Source organism: Corvus hawaiiensis, chromosome 6 (genome assembly GCF_020740725.1).
Source record: "Corvus hawaiiensis isolate bCorHaw1 chromosome 6, bCorHaw1.pri.cur, whole genome shotgun sequence".
NCBI classification, from domain to species: domain Eukaryota; kingdom Metazoa; phylum Chordata; class Aves; order Passeriformes; family Corvidae; genus Corvus; species Corvus hawaiiensis.
In genome coordinates this window covers 16,968,837-16,988,578 of record NC_063218.1, presented here as the reverse complement: position 1 = coordinate 16,988,578, position 19,742 = coordinate 16,968,837, and the positions used below count along the sequence as shown (strand labels likewise).

The 19,742-nt window shown below is 37.0% G+C and overlaps 1 protein-coding gene across 3 annotated transcripts in view; it reads right to left on the bottom strand.

Moving 5' to 3' along the window:
* Nucleotides 1–19,742, bottom strand: part of TTC7B (tetratricopeptide repeat domain 7B) — a 130,701-nt gene that overhangs the window by 19,114 nt on the left and 91,845 nt on the right. For all 3 annotated transcript variants that reach the window (XM_048306977.1, XM_048306979.1, XM_048306978.1), the window contains 2 exons: nucleotides 12,211–12,351; nucleotides 7,487–7,689 (listed from right to left, as the gene is read on the bottom strand). In XM_048306977.1, the coding sequence (XP_048162934.1) occupies nucleotides 7,487–7,689; nucleotides 12,211–12,351 (344 nt within the window). The remainder of the gene's footprint in view (nucleotides 1–7,486; nucleotides 7,690–12,210; nucleotides 12,352–19,742) is intronic.

The window sequence follows — 19,742 nt, the reverse complement described above, 5'->3', positions numbered from 1 at the left end:
CCCATCTGTCAATGGCCTTAATGTAGTTGGCCCTTTAGAGGGTAAAAGGCATAAGAAGATAGAAAGACTCTGGAAAGACTTTTAATAGGAATTACCCTTTCTAAAACCTACAAAGAAAAAAAAAGCCTGAAAAAGGAAATTTTTCATTATGCTGTGATCAGATGCTTTTACAATCTTGCTGGCTGTTCATCATCTCTGCTTAGTACTACGAAAGAGATACTTTCTATGTAAACAACAGTGAAGAGTCATAAATATTTTATTTTCTTTAAATAATATTAGACACATCTCTGTCTATGGAAGCCTCAGTGCAGATAACAGTACCAAATTCAAAGACTTTATCCTATAAAACGTAAATCAAAGCTTGAGATGAACACTACTTGTATTTCAAAAGCTGGAAACAAAGATTCTTAAAGTCTTCCAAGCAAAGAGAAGGAACTCCATTGGAGTACTACTGCACGTTGCAGACTGACCTGCTTCAACAGTGAATTGTCATGAATTATCTGATGGATGGACTTTTTTCAGTTCCACACAATACAATAAAAACAGTGGAATGATTCGTGCCCTGCCAAATAAAGAGCAGTAACTCTAGCCAAAGCATCCCTTCCTTCTGCCAGCATCTGCCACTAATTAATTTTCCATTTTTTTAAATGGGAACAAATAGAAGGGATAAAATGGTTTCTGGCAAGCTGTGCCTGAATAGATAAACTGTGGAAAAATCTATCACACAGGTAACATGAAAACAGAAATTTAAAGCTGAGATTACAGGCAAAAATCCTTATGTTAAAAAACCCCAACAATCAAACAAAACAAAAAACCCCAAACACCCCCAAAGTTTAAAAAAAAAACCACCCCAGCTTTCTGAACCTTTAAGTGTTTCGGTTTTGTTTTTTTTTGTCTACTTTTAAATTAACATTCCTAGGATTTCTATTTGAAACAGTTTCTCTCTGTATTCAGAAAGCTGCCTTAACCATTGCTACTAGATTCTCAATAAATAGTACACCTCAACAGCTGAGTTTCTCCATATAAGCCCAGTTCCATTCAATGCAGCCATTGTGCATGCTGCACAAAATCAGATTACCTTTTCATCTTCAGGTACTCAGATTGTCTAAACCAAACAACCATTTAAGTGAGCTGCAGAATTCCTTTTGTAATGGCTCACGGCTGAGGACAGCACCAACGAATTGAAGAGACCTTAGAGAGCTCGCTCTTACAGGGTGAAAAGCATCCAAGAATGGAAGTATTTTCTTGTTGAAAGATCTGCTCCTGTCACAGCTGCTTTAAGCCATTTGGAGTAAATACAGAGTAATGTGAAAAGAAAGTCTGTTATGAAGCAGTATTATACCATCAGCCCCATCATTCCACTTACAGAACAACAGTTCTCATGGAATCAACAGTCTTGCCTGAGTAAATGGGAGTTCACCGCTTCAAGCTATAAACAAAATTAGTGCTGCAAATTCCTACAGTCACTTTCTGTTTCCAAAAGAGCAACTAGGTTCTAGTTTAAACTCAAATTTGTAGCAGTTATTGTTGTCAAATACTGAACAAATATAGATCTGCTTTAAAAGAGTACTGTAAAATTCAGGTAAAGCATTTAGGCAATAAGAAATTCTACTAATCTTTCTCCAAGTCAGTATGAAGTGGTTAACTGCTGTACTTGATCTCAACATTACAAATAAAAGAAGGTAACTTTGAAACAAACAGGGAAAAAAACTTCCCTAATTTTTCACCTTGATCTCCACTTTATTGTATTTCAAAACCTAATGACCATGCAAGTTGATTTTATGCACTTTTTTACTGCACCGAGCACTGATGGCTTTCTCTTGTAAGGCTAAAAGGGGAAATAATATTTTCATGACAGAAAAGAATATAGCCTGGGAGTGCCTCACAGCAGACAAAGCATTTAAAATGTATTGAAATGGTCCTTGAGTTACTTGAACTCAATGGTTTCCAGGTTAAAATGCAAGCAGAATTGTTTTTTCACAGTACAGAATACAATCATTTGGAACATTTAGACGTGGCCAAGTCACAGTGAAATGCCACTGTAAGGAGCAGTGAGATTTTGGCCAAACATATATTTTGCTTTCTCTGCCTTTTGTGAAATGATCTTGAAGTTTCTGAAGGGCAAACCCAGAACACTTTACTAACAGATATAACAAAACCAATGACCTTTATTTCTCCATTCTTCTTCAACCACCATGTGTGTAAGGATGCATTTAGAGTGAGTCAAATGAGCACTGAGATTTGGCATCAGCATTTAGCTCTGTGGTCATCAGTTACAACCCAAACCACCCATGAGAACCAGCGTAATGTGCTTAGGACAAACCTATGCAGCCTAAACCAACAATTTTACTGTGCAGGGGCCTGAGGATGAAAATCAAATGAGTTACTCAGTGCTCTCCAGATGAGAACACTGACTCACAGAAAGAAAAAAGTTAGTTGGGTGACTGTATTTACACTTTATCTTCCTTAACTCCCATGATCCCTTCAAACAGGGTCTGAATTCATGTTTCTAAGTCTTCTCTGTTTTTCCTTTCTTTCAGTCAACTCAACATCTGTGACAGGCTCGTAAGCACACACTACCCACCCATACATACTGCCAGACTTCTTTCTGGCAGTGTCTTTGGGTCAAAAAAATAAAATAAGAGTCAGTATAGTAAGAAATAAATAACAGTGTATTTATAACTGAGAGATAAAGCACACATAGTTAATCTGAGCCTTAAGAGATCTGGTTCAGCTATGCATAATAATAGGAAACTAACAGGTATCTAAAGTGTGAAGTAGGGAATGTAACTCTCTAAGATACTGCTTTCTGAAAACTAATTTCTACATGAGTAAATTGCTTAAGTAATTTCTCCCTTTCTGTTTTAGTTTTCTGCTCTTAGAACCTAAGCTACTAATAGTATTAAATGGCAAGTGCTATGATGAATTACGTAATATTCAGAAAATACTACAGTCTTCTGGGATTATACCAACATACGAATGCTGGATACCTATTTAATTTCAAAGCTAAATTTACATAGGAAATTTTCAGCCTGAGAGAGAATACACAGATTTGTTTCCTGGACAATAGATTGAAATATTCATTGCCATTTCAGGCATTAGAGAATGATGGCCTGTTTCAGGACTTTTCAGACGTCAGCAGTAAGGGCTACTTTCCACAACAGCACTCTGACTGCAGGAGATAAAAGAATGTTTATTCTTTTTTTCACAGGGGAGGAAAACAATGACAAAAGCAGGAAGGCAGCAGTAATGCAGAAATCTGGAGGTGGTGATAAAGGGTAGGGAGAATGGAGAAAGTTGTTCAAATAAATCCATTTTGGCCAAAATCAGGCAGGTGATAACCATAGGTATATGACATTGAAGTGTGAATCATCATTTTAAAACTAAGTAATTAAAGAAAAATTTAAATTTCATTAGGTGTGAGAAAAAAAATATTTGAAATTCAGGAAAAAAACCAAAGCATTTGAAACCTTTAGAACACAAGTTCACATTGTTTTTTCTGAATGCACTATACAAACCTTAAAAGGAAGAAAGGACACCGCATTTGTTCAAAAACATTGCTGCTGCATTCTGTAAAGTACACCTAATTAATACTGACATGTTATTGCTTCCCTCTGGACACCTTGTGAACAGTCAGAGCTAGCCAAATAGCAAGCTGGTATAACCTCTGGCTTAGAGAAAATTTCAGTTAGTGACAAACAGTAAAAAACAGCACCTGAGAACAAGGCAGAGCTTAAAATGAGCATTGCTCAACAAAGTAAAGTGAATGAATGGATGGATGGAAACATTAACTGTATGGGGAATAATTTAGTTCCACAAGGAACTGCAGAGAATTTTAACAGCATTTCTCTTTGAAAAAAACTAGTTCTATTGCTTGGCTGATTTAATTAATAAACCCCCCAAGAAGGGAGGTTTTATTAATTAAAGGTATTAATAAACCTCTTAGAAGGGGCAGAAATAGCAGTGAGCACAAACTCAAACATGCTGCCCCTGCAGCTAGCTCTCTGTTGGAATAGCTCCCATCTTAGGTAATGCAATAGTATGACCCAAGAAGTTCCATTTCCCAACTTTAGTTAAGCAGAATACAGCTAAACCATTTGTCATTTACTTGTGGATCAAGTCCCCAGCATTTGCTGTTATGTTGTCTTAGGCATTTCATTAATAAGGTAAAAACCTTTCCCCCAAACCTTCCCATTTATGATTATCGTTTTGTTGGCAAACAGACCTCTTTCATCACCCTTAAATGCTTCAATTTTCACACCATCATCAAGACCTCCCCTTTTTCATTTTAGTAAATCTCTTGAAAAAGGAGTAAATGAGTGAAGACCTTCAAGACAGAAGCAAAATGAGTAAGAAATTGTTTCTTTAAAAAAACTGTAATTTTGCAAAAATAATGATGCCAGCCAATAAAAAGTAACTTCATTCAGATAATACATTAGACTCCTGCAGAGTCTTCATGGTCACACTAACAGAATGTGGAGTCTGCACAAGAGACAAATGCAAGAGTCTTTTTGCAGAAACTCCAAAGCGCAGCACATGCTGTAACTCAGAGGAAGAAGTACAACACTTCTGAAGCCACAAAGCTAACTTTTCTGGTCTTTATTCACACATTTCTTCAGTAATTTAAATTAACAAGGTTAATTTAAATTTAATTAATTAGCACTTAATTAATTTAATTAGCACTTCACCACAGTAGATCATAATCAGGAACAGGTACTTAGAGAGACTTATGGCCAAAATATTGTATGAAATGTTATATGAAAAATAGTAAATTTTTCAAAGTTTAGCTTTTCATCCTCCTTACCAGTGCAATGTAACATCATTAAAAGGATGGATTATAAAAGGAGAAAACTCCTATGCCCACTATGCTATTGTTGTTCATACAAATTGAAACAAACATTTTATTTAGCTTTTTTTTTCCCCTCTGGACAACTACAAAGACTCTCTCCAATCAAAGACTCAGATTTCCAAACCATTAGGATCAGGAAATTTTACTGAGTGTCAGATGTCACTCATTCTAAAATTTTAATAAAAACAAAGAAAAGTTCTTCCAAACTAATTTCAGGTTCAACTATTTCAAGTAATTTCACTTGGAGAAGCAGGCCTGGATACACATGCTACATGCTAGAACTCATGCCATCCTTAAATCTTACTTGCTTTTTGTTTCATTTTATACATAAAGTTATTATGATCTATACTCAGTATTTGCCCCTCAAAAAGAAATTCACCAAAACTTATTAAATAAACATAAGCTCTAAGGTAACTTTTATGTGAAAATAGTTACATTTTATAATACTTTCTAAGCATTACTAGAAAGCCATATCAAATAATTTTAAAATATCAAATTAATCAGAAAATAAGGGGTTTTTACACAGAACTTTCATTCATAAACCAATTGTCAGCTTAGAATTGTGACTACAAATATTAGAAGCTAATGTTTGAGCTGTTGTCACAGAGGCCGATACCTCCACATTGCTGTTGCTATAGCTCCCCTGCCACTGAGATCATCTCTCTTTATAATAACTAGGTAAATATATGCAAACAAAGCGTTGGGATGTACAGATATTCATCTATACACACAGGCAAGAGTAAACACTGCAAGCTTCCTCATTAAAATACTTTTTGCAATAGTCAAAAGGTCAAGAAGTATACAGAATCCTGTACTTTCTCCTACATGAAATTACATAGACAAGTATTTTTATAGCATACGTCTTGAATATTTGTATTTAAGCAGCATAAATCTCTCAGAATCTACTGAAAACAACATCCTAGTGCAGAAAAGTGCAGAAAAGTCTAGAACAGTAGAAAAAGCTCTTATAAAAAATTTTTAAATTATAAAAATCCTTTAAAAGGACTGTCCAATCCAATGAAATGAACAGTTACCTTCAAGCTAGGACTCGAACAGAAAATCCCATAAAAAGGAAACCTGGATTAGAAGCCCAGTAATTTTCATCTCACGTGCCTCTTAGACAACTAATTTCTCAGTCATTCTGAAAAGTACTGTGTGTTTACAGACTATTTATTCAAAGGTGCATTCAGAGGAGGGGCAAAAAGATACCCAGCAAAACATGAGCTTTCGTTTTCACTGAGTTGCCCTGCTTTAGATTGACTGCCTGCTTCTTCAGAAAAAGGAACCTTTTGGCATTTGTCAGCAGGCTCAAATATCCTGAAATGCTGAAAAGGTGAAACAAAAAAATTTCCCTGTGCTGCCTTCCTATCTGATCTTTTGTCTCATATGTTTCCCTCAGGGATGCACAAGAAATTTCTCTGAATAATTCATAAGTACCTAGGCAGAAACCAGCTTCTACTTCCAAATAAAAAGATGGGGTATGAAGCTGATTTCAGCTGTTCTATTCTGCTCTATCTGGAAGAAAATTGGATTAAAAGAAAGTAAATTTCCTAACATAGCAAGCACACAGCATATACATGTATGTATCCATGAAGTATATAAATAAGCATACGTTTATACTGGGGAAGGTACCTTTGTACTTAAAGCTACACATTCATTCGAGGGCAAGACTGATTCTCTACCTTTCAAAAACCCAAGAAATCACATAGCACAAAGGTAACCAATAAACACGCAGAATGAAGAAAACAGCTCTACTCTGCACTGATGTAGCCTCGAGTCCTGTGTGTGGTTTTGGGAACCACAATGTAAGAAAGATATAAAGGTATTGGAAGGCGTCCAAAGGAGGACCATGAGGATGGTGAAGTGCTTTGAGGGGAAGCCGTATGAGGAGCAGCTGAGGGCACTTGGTCTGTTCAGCCTGGAGAAGAGGAGACTGAGGGGAGACCCCACTGCAGTTACAACTTCCTGTGAGGGGAAGAGGAGGGGCAGGCACTGCTCTCTTCTCTCTGGTGACCAGTGACAGGACTGAGGGAATGGCCTGAAGTTGTGTCAGGGGAGGTTTAGGTTGGATATTAGGAAAACCCAGAGGGTGGTTAGGCACTGGAATAGGCTCCCCAGGGAAGTGGTCACAGCACCAAGCCTGACAGAGCTCAAGAAGTATCTGGACAATGCTCTCGGACACACGGTGTGACTCTTAGGGGTGTCCTGTGCAGGGCCAGGAGTTGAACTTGATGATCCTTGTAAGTCCCTTCCAACTTAGAATATTCTATGATTTTACAAATTCAACTTTTACTTTGGAACACCAAAGTGACTGGTCTTTCCTATACTGTATCCAACTACAGTATCCAACTCTTCTCTTACCATAAGCCACCTTCATTTCCCAATGGCACTGAATATTAGGCAGATGCAAATGACTTCTTCTATAGTCTCTGTTAGGATTGAAATAGTCTTATGGCTGGCAAATCCTTTTTATGTCCCAACACACAGAAGACTGAATAAATGCCAGGAAAGACTGTTTCCAAAGCATTTTGTAATAAGAATATAGATCCCAAACTCACAAGCTATGGGTTATGTACACCAAGCCAAGACTTCCCCAGTTGAGATGATGCTGCTTATGAACATGGGCTCAAGACTTACCAGCCTCTGCATGCTTTTCACATGGGTAGGACTAATAGATAAGGCCTCCTCATACCAGCGTTTGGCTTCATCAATATTTCCACGAAGTTCAGCCACCTGACCTCTCATGTAGAGAACATAATGTGACATCGGAAAGAGATTAGCTGCTTCCTGGGTACATGCTGTGGCCTCAGCAGGCTTCCCAATTCCTATGTAGACTTCAGCTGTGGAAGAAACGTCAGGACCAATTAATGATTCTTGCTTCATCATACCATGACTAGGTGTTGTCACATGTGCTGTATTTGCAAATAATTTCACTTTAAATAAAGGCTATTTTCCTAAAAAAATTTTGCGTCTTAAAAGACAAATTATTACCTAAATTATTTTAAATTAATTATTCTTTCAGGAAAGTTGGTTTTCAAAGTGTATGAGGAGTTACAATTTCTAAATGGCTGTTTTAAACCCCAGAATACTCTTTATAGTTTGCTATTTTTATCCTAAGTCTTGGATTTTTTCATTTTAGTTTTATTTTTAAGACACGAGCATGTAAGTATTCCAGTACTCTTTAATTCAGTTGAGTAGCCTGACACACACTTATGTAAATCAGATTGACTATAGGGGAAAAAAGTTTCATTCAGTGAGTAATTAACAACTAACAATAGAAGTATTTGCCTTCAGTAGCTCTTATGATACTCTAACACTCTTCAACATTGCTATTTCACTACCTTGCTGGTTCATCCTAATCTCTTGCTGAAAGAGTGGGAGAAGAGAGGAACAAAGAGATACTAAATGCAAGAAAAAGCTATTAAAATTCTGGGTTGGGTAATCTTTTCCTTTACAGACCAAATAAAAATAGATTCTCAAAGTAATTGTATGACTGCATTCTCTTGTGTCACACTGTACAAGAGTTTTGTAGATTAAGGTTTAAATCAAGCTGCTGCATCAAAACAGCAAAGTGATCTGTCACTGCTGGAGACATGCTTCTCACTGTATGATACAGGCCACCCATCTTGGTTTAAAGGCTCTCACATCAGGAACTCACACTACAGCAGTGGATTTCGGATTATGCCTAAAAATCTGAATCAGACTGATATTTGAGTGCCTTTAAAGGAGCTTGCTTATGAAAAAATTGCAGCCAACAGCTTTAAAAGTATCTCTAACTAGTCAAATTCAGTATAGTAGAGTGTATACATTATAATTTACAGATGATACCTGCTATGAATATTCATAATTATTTTCATAAATATCAATTTATAACAATGACTAACAAAACATGGACTTTGAGTTTAAAGGTTTAGTAGTTTAAAGGTCCTTCTCCATTTTTATTTTATTAAGCTATTTTTACATGGTTGCAGGAGTAAATTCTTTTCTTCCTGTAAGACCAGCTCATATTGGTGAGAGAACAGACCTTTTTCTACCGGAGGAGCATTATTTTGCTCCTCAGTTGACTTGGTGATTTCACAGAACACATTCTACCAAATATAAATAATATGTCTATGTAGATGTATTGATTAATGCAGTTTATTTTTAGAAAATACTGAAATGTTATTTGATGGAAAAAGTCTCATCCACATGAAAAACCTAACATGAAATTGCAGATCCAGTCACACTTTTTACCCCTCTTCCCCTCAGAGCAAGTTGTAGACTGCAATGGGGTCTCCCCTCAGTCTTCTCTTCTCCAGGCTGAACTGATCAAATGACCTCAGCTGCTCCTCATACAGCTTCCCCTCAAAGCACTTCACCATCTTCATTGCCCTCCTCTACATGCTATCTACTAGCTTAATATTTTTTTTTTTATATTGTGGCACCCAAAACTGCACACATTATTCAAGGTGAGGTCACCCCAGTGCAGAGCAGAGTGGGACAATCCCCTCCCTTGCCTGGCTGGCGATGCTGTGCCTGATGCCCGCCAGGACACATTTGGCCCTCCTGGCTGCCAGGGCACTGATGATTCATGTTCAACTTGAGAGGACCCCCAGGTCCCTTTCCACAGCACTGCTTTCCAGCCTCCCCTTCCCCAGTCCGTCCATACATCCAAGATTGCCCCATTCCAGGTGCAGAATCCAGTACTTTCCCCTGTTGAATTTCTTATGGTTGGTGATTTCCCAGTCCTCTGATTTGTCAAGGTCTCTCTGCAGAGCCTCCCTGCCTTCGAGGAAGTCAACAGCTTCTCGCGGTTTTGTATCATCTGCAAACTTGCTCAGTATCCCTTCCAGACCTGTGTCCAGGTCATTTATGAAGATGTTGAAGAACACAGGGCCAAGCATAGACCCCTGTAGAACCCCACTAGTGACAGGTCCCCAGTCTGATGTCACCCCATTCACTGTAACCCTTTGTGCCTGACCCATGAGCCAGTTGTTCACCCATCCCATGATGTGTTTATCCAGGTGGGGGGCTGGACATTTTGTCCAGGAGGATGCTGTGAGAGACGGTATTGAAAGCTTTATGAAATCCAAAACAATTACATCTACTGGTTTCCCTTGATCAACTGGGTGGGTTACCTTGTCATAAAAGGAAATCAGTTTTGATAAGCAGAATTTTCCTTTCATGGAGCCATGCTGGCTGTGACCAGGACTGCATTGTCTTTCAGGTGTTTTTCAATATCTCCCTGAGTAATCTTGTCCATAACTTTACCAGGCACTGAAGTGAGACTGACAGGCCTGTAGTTCTCAGGGCCCTCCTTCTTGCCCTTCTTGAAAATCAGGACAACGTTTACCAGCTTCCAGTCAGGTGGGACCACTCCAGATTCCCAAGACCACTCAAAAATCATCAAAAGAGGTGGTGTGATGACATCAGCCAGCTCTTTGAGGATTCTTGGGTGAATCCCATCAGGCCCCATAGATTTGCAGGGATCCAGCTGGAGCAGTAGGTCCTGCACAATTTCAGGGTTGACTGGGAGTTGATAATTCTCCCAGTCATGGTCCTTCAGCTCAGAGCCCTGAGACCCCCTTGGTCCATCATCCATGTTGAAGACAGAGGCAAAGAATGTGTTAAACACCTCTGCCTCATCCTGTAATGGGCTGATGTTATTTTTATACTGCTTACTGCCGTTAATACATGAAAAAACTCTTTATTGTCCCCCATATTTCTGGCAGCTTCAACTCCAGCTGAGCTTTGGCTGCATGAATTTTCTCCCTACAGTGGCAAGCCCATGAGTTCTGCCCATGTCAGAATATTTTAAAGATATTTTTAAGAGTGGACAGTGGCCTGTGCAGCAGATTGTAGCAGCAGACCACCAATATGCATGTAAATCTGACAAAGTTGTGAAGTAAAAAGGAATCAGCAAAGAGTGTCCAGACTCCTCATTTGTGGCCAAACAGTAGCAGTCACTTGCATGAATTGAATAATCAGCAACAGCACATGACCCAAAAAAATTTTTAGAACACCCCCACCAAACAGCAAATAAATAGTGGAACAAGCTGCCACAGAAGGCTGAGAAATTACCAGCATTATAGATGCTAAGAGTTACTGTAGATGGTCATCTGTGACAGTTTATAAATATTTAAAATCAATGATGCCACAATGCAGAGCACTACACCCTGTTGGACCTTGCCCTATTCTAATCTGTGTTGCTTTTGAGTAGCCCAAATGAGATCACTATTATTAATCACTGTAATTGCTCTTTCTTTCTAATCTTCTGGGCTTTTCCTCTAAACCACTAATAGCTGGGAGCCATTGCCCTGCAATGACTTTCACACCATAAAACTGTAAATGTAAATAGGTAAATTAAAATGCTATGAAATAAAGCACTGTTTTGTTGAATATAAACACTAAAGAAAAATAAAATTATGTCACTGAAAAATGCTCTAAAAGCAGAACAAAACATAACAATTGCTGGCTGATTTCTGAATTACATCTTTCTGATCCAGCTACCAATAAAAACAATTGCATGTTACACATTTTAAGCTGTGTAAAAAAACACTGGATCACCATTTTCTGGTTAAAATGTTATGTAACAGCCACTTGTGATATTGCATTTAGCTTGAGGCTTGAAGCATCATAACAATACTAAATCCAGTCAAGATGACTCCACATTTAGACAAACAATCCCGAGTCTTTTACATTAATGAAACCAGAAGGAAAAGAACTGAATTCAAGCTCATTATCACAGCTGCAAGGGACAGGTTGCTCAATAGTACTACTACTGTTTCTTTCCCTGCATATGCAGAGTTATTTATTTTCTATTATAAACTTCTGTAGTTGCAGGAACTCTATTCAAGAATCTTACTAACATCTTTTTCCATTCAATGGAATCAGTGATCTCGGATTAGCTCACTTGGTTGCAGAACGGTGCTAGTAATGCCAAGGTCCCAGGTTCCACCCCCTTATGGATCATTCACCTAAGAGTTGGACTTTATGATCCTTGTGGGTGTCTTCCCAATCAGAATATTCTGTGATTCTGCAAGGACACCTAGATTTCCAAGTACTAAGATACTCTAGGTACTTCAGCAACTAAATTCTTCAGGGATCAGGGAGAGAGTGCTGCATTTGTTCTACAGAAGACGTGACTCCACTGGTAACAGCTACATTCTAAAACTACTGCCTTATCTTTCATAAATGATCTTACACACAAAGCGACTCCAGTGTGCTTTTTATCTCTTGGCTTGTTTCAGTGACATACACATGGAAAAAATATAATCTGATAAGTGGTTACAGATTCTGAATGAAACAAACAGATTTTGGCAAGTCCATAAGCTAGCAAGAAAGGAGAGGGTATAGAAAAATAAATTTTACTATCACAATACCTGCATGAAGCCATATTTGAGCCAGAGTCATCCAAGGATGCAAGGGACCTTGTTTAGGGGCACTGCTTTGCAGAGAAGAAGCAACCTCAGACAATGCTTGCTCCACTCTGGAAGCTGCTATTGATGTAGCATGGACAGAACCTGTAGAAGTAATAAAAAGAAGTTACCACCACAGAAAGAATGAAGGCCATATACATTGCATAAAACATTTAATTGCAACCCTTTTCATAAGAGGCTTTACCCCAAACTCAAGATTTAATTTACATTCACCATTTTGGAGATTTTTTTTCAAATGCCAGATTAATTTTCTTATGAAAGCTTTTATACCGGTCTGAAAGTCTATATAAAAAACACACTAAACTTTGGTAACTGTACCTGACACTTTTTTGGGTTGCTACTATGAATACTCTCTATTAAACTTGACACCTCTTTTCTGGCAATGTACAACCCAAAAAAGGTTTGTGACGGTATCATACACTGTAGTCTTCAGGTTGCTGCATTGGCTTCAGTGTTAGTATTAGCTATGTCTTTCCACAGAGTGCAATTAGAGGATTATTTTACAGCTAACAAGAGAACAAAAAAAGAGAACTAAAATACACACAGCGATCGTGACATACACTATCACAAATACACCATTAAACTGCATTGAATGTAAAATGTGCCTCATCAAGAAGGCTGAGTTAAAGTGCCCTGTGGCAGAAAAGTCCGTTGCATAAAAAACATTCCCAAAGCATACTAAGGATAATTCTCATAAAATGGATAATTTCCAAGTCAGATTAGAATCTCATTGGCAAATAATACCCTTTTCAAAGTACTGGAATTAAAAAAGCTTCTATGACTAGAGAATATCTAATGGGAACTGTGCTTTGGATAGTCAATTACTGCCAGCATATTTAGTCATGACTTTTTTTTTTTTAAATCAAGACCATGAATATTTTAAACTAAACTCCTTCTTGTCATCTAAGCCTCAGCATATATCTAGTTATTTTATAATTACAAATTACCAAATCTCAGACTGATTAGGCCTGATTAAAAAATAAAGGTAGTAAAATATTCCATACTGGATCAAATGAGAAATTGTCTAATTCCATCACCGTATCCATAATGATCAACAATGGCAGATACTCCAAAAGAAAGTACTGAATCCTGTACAAGTTGAACTGCACCACAAAAGCTTGTCCTCATCATTACAAGTTAAGAAATAGACAAAACCTTCACTCTCAATATCCCAGGTTTTCTAAAAGTTTTAATGAGAAGAGATCCCTCACATAAAATACATATTTTTAAATGTGACAAGATAAATCAGCAAACCAGAAAGCACCAGAAATTCCTAGTACACAGATCAATAGGAAGAGGAAGTTTGTCTGAAAGTGTGCATCATAGTTCCCTTAACTGACAGAAACAAAGGAAAAGCAGCACAGGACATAATTAGCAATTCATGTCTTTATGAACAAGGAATTGCCCTGAAGATCTGAAACAGTGTCTGGCAGTAGAGTTTGCTTTCCTTTTTACTGGCTGATGAAACAACTCGAAGTCCAGCCTGCACAGCTGAACATTCACTAAAGATTTTGTGTATCTTATTTTAAAGCTTAAATTCTGAAGAAATTTAAAAGGGAAGTCTAAGCAAGAAGTACATGGAGTGCATGATAAGAAAAATACTAGCAAGGGTACCAAAAATAAGCAATAGTCACGAGTAACCCTTTTATTGTCTGACAGCCATTTCTGTAAATGCACATCACTGCAGCCTGGCACTTGTTAGCCTTCCAGGGACTAATAGTGAAACTGCGTTCTTGTCTCTCCAGAACAGTTTGTAAAGAAAAGGTGCAATTCACTGCCATAAAGGAGATCACCTAATCCCTTCCTTTGGAAAAGCAAGTATGCAATTTAGTATTAAAAAGGGCCTGTATTTTCTATTATTTAAAGCAAGGACTCTGGCTGCCAGCCAGGCCGTAAGTAATTTCATATAGGAAGTGTGCTGTTGGATTTTAAGCCTCCAGTACTAAACAATAAAGCACATATGAAAATATATTATTAAAGCTTTTTTTACATCAATTTATTTATAAGAAGGAACTATACTGTGGTATGATTCTTATGAGTTTCTGTGCCATCTGTATTAAAATTCAACAGATTGAATACTGAGTGCTTCCTACCCTGGACTTTGTATAAAGTGGCAAAAAAGGAAGAAAAAAAAATTTCAAAGTATTTCTAAAATTTTTCTTTGAAGTGCTATTGTTCAAGTTGTTTATTTTTCCTTTTAGGAAAAAGATACCTCATAATATATTGCACCAATTAGTTCTCTGAAGAAAACACACACATATACAAAGCAATGGCCAATCAGGCATCTTTCAGGGCCATTGCACTCATGCTAATACTCTAACCCATGAACCCCTAAATACTTCTTTAGTATTGTCACAATTAGCTGTCATCTGACTCATTTCTGGCTCCTTCTGTTAAAACACATTTTGTAAACTTTCATTTTGCAGACAACTAAAAATCATTTAAAGACTGTGTGTACTAAAAAGTTTTTTCCTACTTTCCTTCAAATTTTACTCAAGCATTTTCATATTAGAACTAATTTATCTGAACCCTTGTCCTAATCCAGGATGTCCTAACAGGTTCAGATCTCTATATTCACATGATAATTCTAAAACACACAGTAATTTCAACTACAACTGATAAAGATACAAAGTGGGTTGTGAGAAACTGAGGGTAATGAGTAGATCTTAAGAGTCTGCTTGAGGCTTTACAGATCCTATGTAGCCAGTTTATTTGGAGGTTCCCTGTTGGTTTTGTCACCAGCTCTTCTCTCTCATCTCAGTCTTATCTGCACTTTGCCTTCTTTGGTCTGAGGTCAGTACCCACAGCCAAATACAAGCATATCCTACTTTCAGTATTACAATTCACTCTGTTGTAGCTCCCTTCAAATGCTCAGACAGAGCTGCAGCAAGTTCTCATTTAATATTTTACTGTATCTTTCACACAAAAAATACCCTTGCTCTTCCCAGACCTGCTGTTATAGCATGACACTTAAATATCAAGAAAGAAATCCATCCAAATACCACAAGCAGCAAAGAGTATTTATTTTGAAATAGAAATCATGAAGCCTGGAAAATTTATATATCACCAAAATAGATCCTGGCTACTCGCTTTCATTTGTTTAGCCTTGTTCTGAAGCTTGTTTATACTAAAAAGGCCAAGTGTGAAACAGGGACTATCTTTGCAAGATGTAGAATTCACTACTTAAAGTGATTAACATCTGGAATCACAATCACATTGCACATTGCAAAGTGTGACAGAAGGTTTTAACCATGACAAAATGTTCCTAAACCGAAAAGGTATAACCTCCCACTCAAGTTTCCTATAATGGCACTTGCCCAGAATCTAGTTTCTACTCATCATACTAACATCCTATGTTGCAGATTCAGTGTTTCAATTCAATCTCAAATAGAAAACCTACCAAGAGCCTTGAACAAAGAAAATTTAACCAAGAAGTCATCTCACAGAAACCTTTCTTTTCCAAGACACACCTACAGTTAAACTTTTGTGAATAAAGTATTCAGTTTATTCTCTTCAGGCTTTTCTTAAATGTTACAGGAGAGGCTATATGAACTCATCCATTAAATGCCATTTATAATACCATACATCCTATGTAAATGAGCCTGTTATGACTTCTTCAGTTCTTTCCTTTGTCATTTCCACATAAATTCTTCACAATGCAGTGTAATGGACATGAACTAATACATGGACTCTATCAGGACATAGATGGCATGAAGGCTTGGAGAAAAACAAAATCACTTTGCTATGTACATCAAATTTTCCTTCTGAAAATGAGTAATAGAATGGCTGCTTATCCTTCATGGAACATGTTCATATCAACTCACAAAAACACTACGGCAGGATTTCTTTTTATACCATAAAAGAGAATATTACTCAACAGTTTTACATTCATCCCATTTTAACATTTCAACATTTACATAAAGAAAAAAATGCTTTAACTGCAATGCTTATGCAGGAGAAAACAGGAAAACCCCCATGACTCCACTTCGCATGCACACGAAGAGCTGGAAGTAAGAATATTAGTGGTGTGACACACAGAGAACTCCAAGAAAAGCGATTACATCATGCAAAGAGGCAGCACCTTCTGCAGGACTAATACATCCCTGAAGTGATGCATTTGATAAGACGGATTGGCAGATTTAGCCAAAATTCTCAATTTTTTCCTTTAAAATCCATTGAGAGTCTGAGATACTTTTCACAATCACAAATTACAAACATAACTTTTACTGCAAAGTTATGCATGGAGATGATAGCAGTCAGGTATGGACAGCATCATTCACAAAGCATCCTCTCAGCTCTTTGAAAAAGATTTTCTGTGCTTAGTCACTGCCAAACGTGTTGGTTTATCTATCTTTTCACTTTTCTCTCCTTCACCAAATTGATGTCCTGTACTACCCCATAAAAATCTATTGAAAGGTAAACAATGAAAAAAAATACAATTTAGTATTGAATGCTATGAACACAGCTTTATAAGGTAACTGATTAGAGAAAAATAATATTATTTCACGTCCTGGTTAAAACAGCAATTATTTTTATTGATCTATATTCCTCATTCTTTCTTATTTAGCTTGCTTTCATAATTTCATTATTTCAAAGCGTACTCTTCATTTATTTTACAAGCAAAACTTGTACCACAACAGAAAGTAATAGTTTATTATGAGTCACAACAGTAGTTGCAATACTGCATTCTGGATCAATGTACCTCTTTAGGAATAGCAGTGGCATAATATCTTCTCTAATACAATGTACTGGCAGTTGGCCATTATGTTACACAAGACCTGCCTAATATATCTTTATTTGCAGTCCTCTAGAAATGAATACTGCCTCTTTAATTATTAAATGCAAGTGTTAGTTGAGTGCATTCAGGTCTCGTAAGATTACAGCCCTTAGGATGACTGAATGGGCAAAGAGCATCAGCCTTGCTTTACACACTATCAAGCTTCAACTACTGATGGACAAAACGTCTACATTTTGTGGTAGAGGAAAAGGTGATTTTAGTCCTTGAGAAATGAATATAGCTGCACAGTGAATACTACTTACAAACTGAAAAAAGGGAGTAAACCCCATGAAAGTAAGCATCTGATGGATTGCCTTTGGATAGATCAAAGCACAAATTAAAACCCAAAGTAAGACGAAAAAAAATGTTATATAGATATATATAAGCCAAAAATTCTAAGAAAGCAAAAAGATTTCTGATAATCTTCAAACCGTAAATCAGGTATTCAAAAGATGAAAAAATTAAATAAGATGCTACACCTCTAAAATCATGTTTCTGTTCAACAGAAATTGGAAGTCAAGTCTGTAATACAAAATGCCCTTGGCTTCTTTCACCAGAAAAAAAAACTGAATTGAGCAAGATATAGAACATGAGATTTTCAGCCCCTTAAATTATACTAACATACTATAGGCATCTAGGGAAATGGCTCCTTACTCAGACAGCTTTATCTTTCATTAATTATTGACACTATACAAAGGACTCCAGTATCTTTTTTTTTTCTTTTTCATGGTTCTGCTACTTCTCATGCATATGGTAGAAGCTCCTTTCCCTGAGGACACAGTAGCTTGGAAATGCAAAACTTGGGCTTCACGTAATGGAATCTGTGCTTTGGCTTCATCATTCTTTCAGTTCGCCTTCATTCTTGAGTAGGTTCTCATTAACTTATAGCTTTGCAAAGAACAAGAACAAGTAATTTAAAATTAACTGGAATGTACTCTTTATAGTATAGGTCTGAGCAAGTTCAACTCAACGACACCCAAACCTGTAAAAGCAGCCAGTGAGAAAGTTAGACTTCAACTTCGGTAGGACACAGATTTCCTGGCATCTGAAGGCAGAACTTTCCTTAATTTCCAGTTACAGGCTTACATATGTATGTCAGCTATTTTAACAAGTGAACTTTTGCTAATATGCAAAGATTTATTTGCTACATTTTGGTTGGAATTAATATCTTTGACATGAAATCAGTCTAAAGACTAGGTATCAAAATTAATTTCTTAAAATCACAAAATTATAGTAAATTCAGTGACAAAAACAGCGCTATGTAGGAGTGAACGGCAATTTAACAGAAATTAAAAGGAGTTAAAAAGAAATGGCTAAAAAGCTTTGTTGATTTTACCCTGTCACGTGAACTACTCTGGCAGCATTGCTGTACAATTTGTATTCAAACAGCATGGGGATTGATCTTACAGCTGGTTTAAATTGGCATCATTTCAATTAACAACAGAATAGCTTTTGACTTGAAACAGCAGAATGCTGATTTTCACTGCTCTAATGCCTCTTCCAAATCATAACAATATGCCCTACCTGCATTATGATACACACTGATACTTAGGCAATGGTTTCCTTCATGTGAATTTTCAGGGAATGTTTTGGATGCAATTAGTTAAAGGCTTTCTGAAATTAATAAAAACTGTCCAGATAAGAGGAGATTCTGTGGCAGGGACAGTCTTGTTAGGCAAAAGATGCCAGCACTGGAAATAATTTACATTAGTAAATGCTACAAAGCAGCCTTGACCAATAATCTCTTTTACTGAACACCTATAATTTTCTGTAATACTCATGAGAACAGAGTATTAAATGTGTCTGTAACTTTACATCTTTTGGGATCAACAGAACAGTCTTCTCTGATGAAACTCTTAAAACCCATGCAGTATTTAATGAAAAGCAGCTGAAAGGCCAGATTTCACAGACACTGTTGAAACATAATCTATTTAAACATGGTTTATCAGCTATGAAGATTATCAGAAAAATACAGCACAAACACACTCATCAGGAATAGAAAGCCAATTTACAGCGAGTAGGTGAACAGGGCTCAGGAACTTGGTCACAGTATGGAGAGGCTGCATGGGGCCAGACAAAGGTATCTGGTTTAGGATGAGGATGAGGAAGATGAGAAGATACAAACAGTTGGAGAGGAGACTCTGTTCTTGAGAGAGAAGATGAGGAAGTATCAGAGGCTAAAAAGCGAAACAAAGAGAATGATAAGGGAGTGTGGGGGGGGGGACAGGAAAGAAAAAAGATCCAACAGGGTTAATGGACTCATGGATGCCAAAAATGCAAAGCATTTGTTTCACTATTCAGTAAGATCAAAATGGCTCCTACGTAAAATAAATGTCACTTCTGAAAGCAAAAACAACAAAAAAATACCGCTTTATTTATATGTGCTCTCCTTTCATACTAAATTTGATTAAAAAAGCAAATTAAAGATTTTTTTCCCCTATGTTCCAAATGCATAAATTTTAAAAATATATTTAAGGGGAAATAAAGGCCAAAATCTAAAACTCAGGTTATATTGTTTCTTCTTATGATAAAGTCAGTGGACAGCAACTAAACTGAACAGAAAGTTTTAAAAAAGATTGATTGCAATTTATCTTAACCGAATAGCCAATGAGTCTGTAGAGATTTGCGTATTTTTACCTGTTGTTGGATATGAAATGTGTGTGTCTCCCTGTGAGATTGATTGGTTCACCAAAGGCCT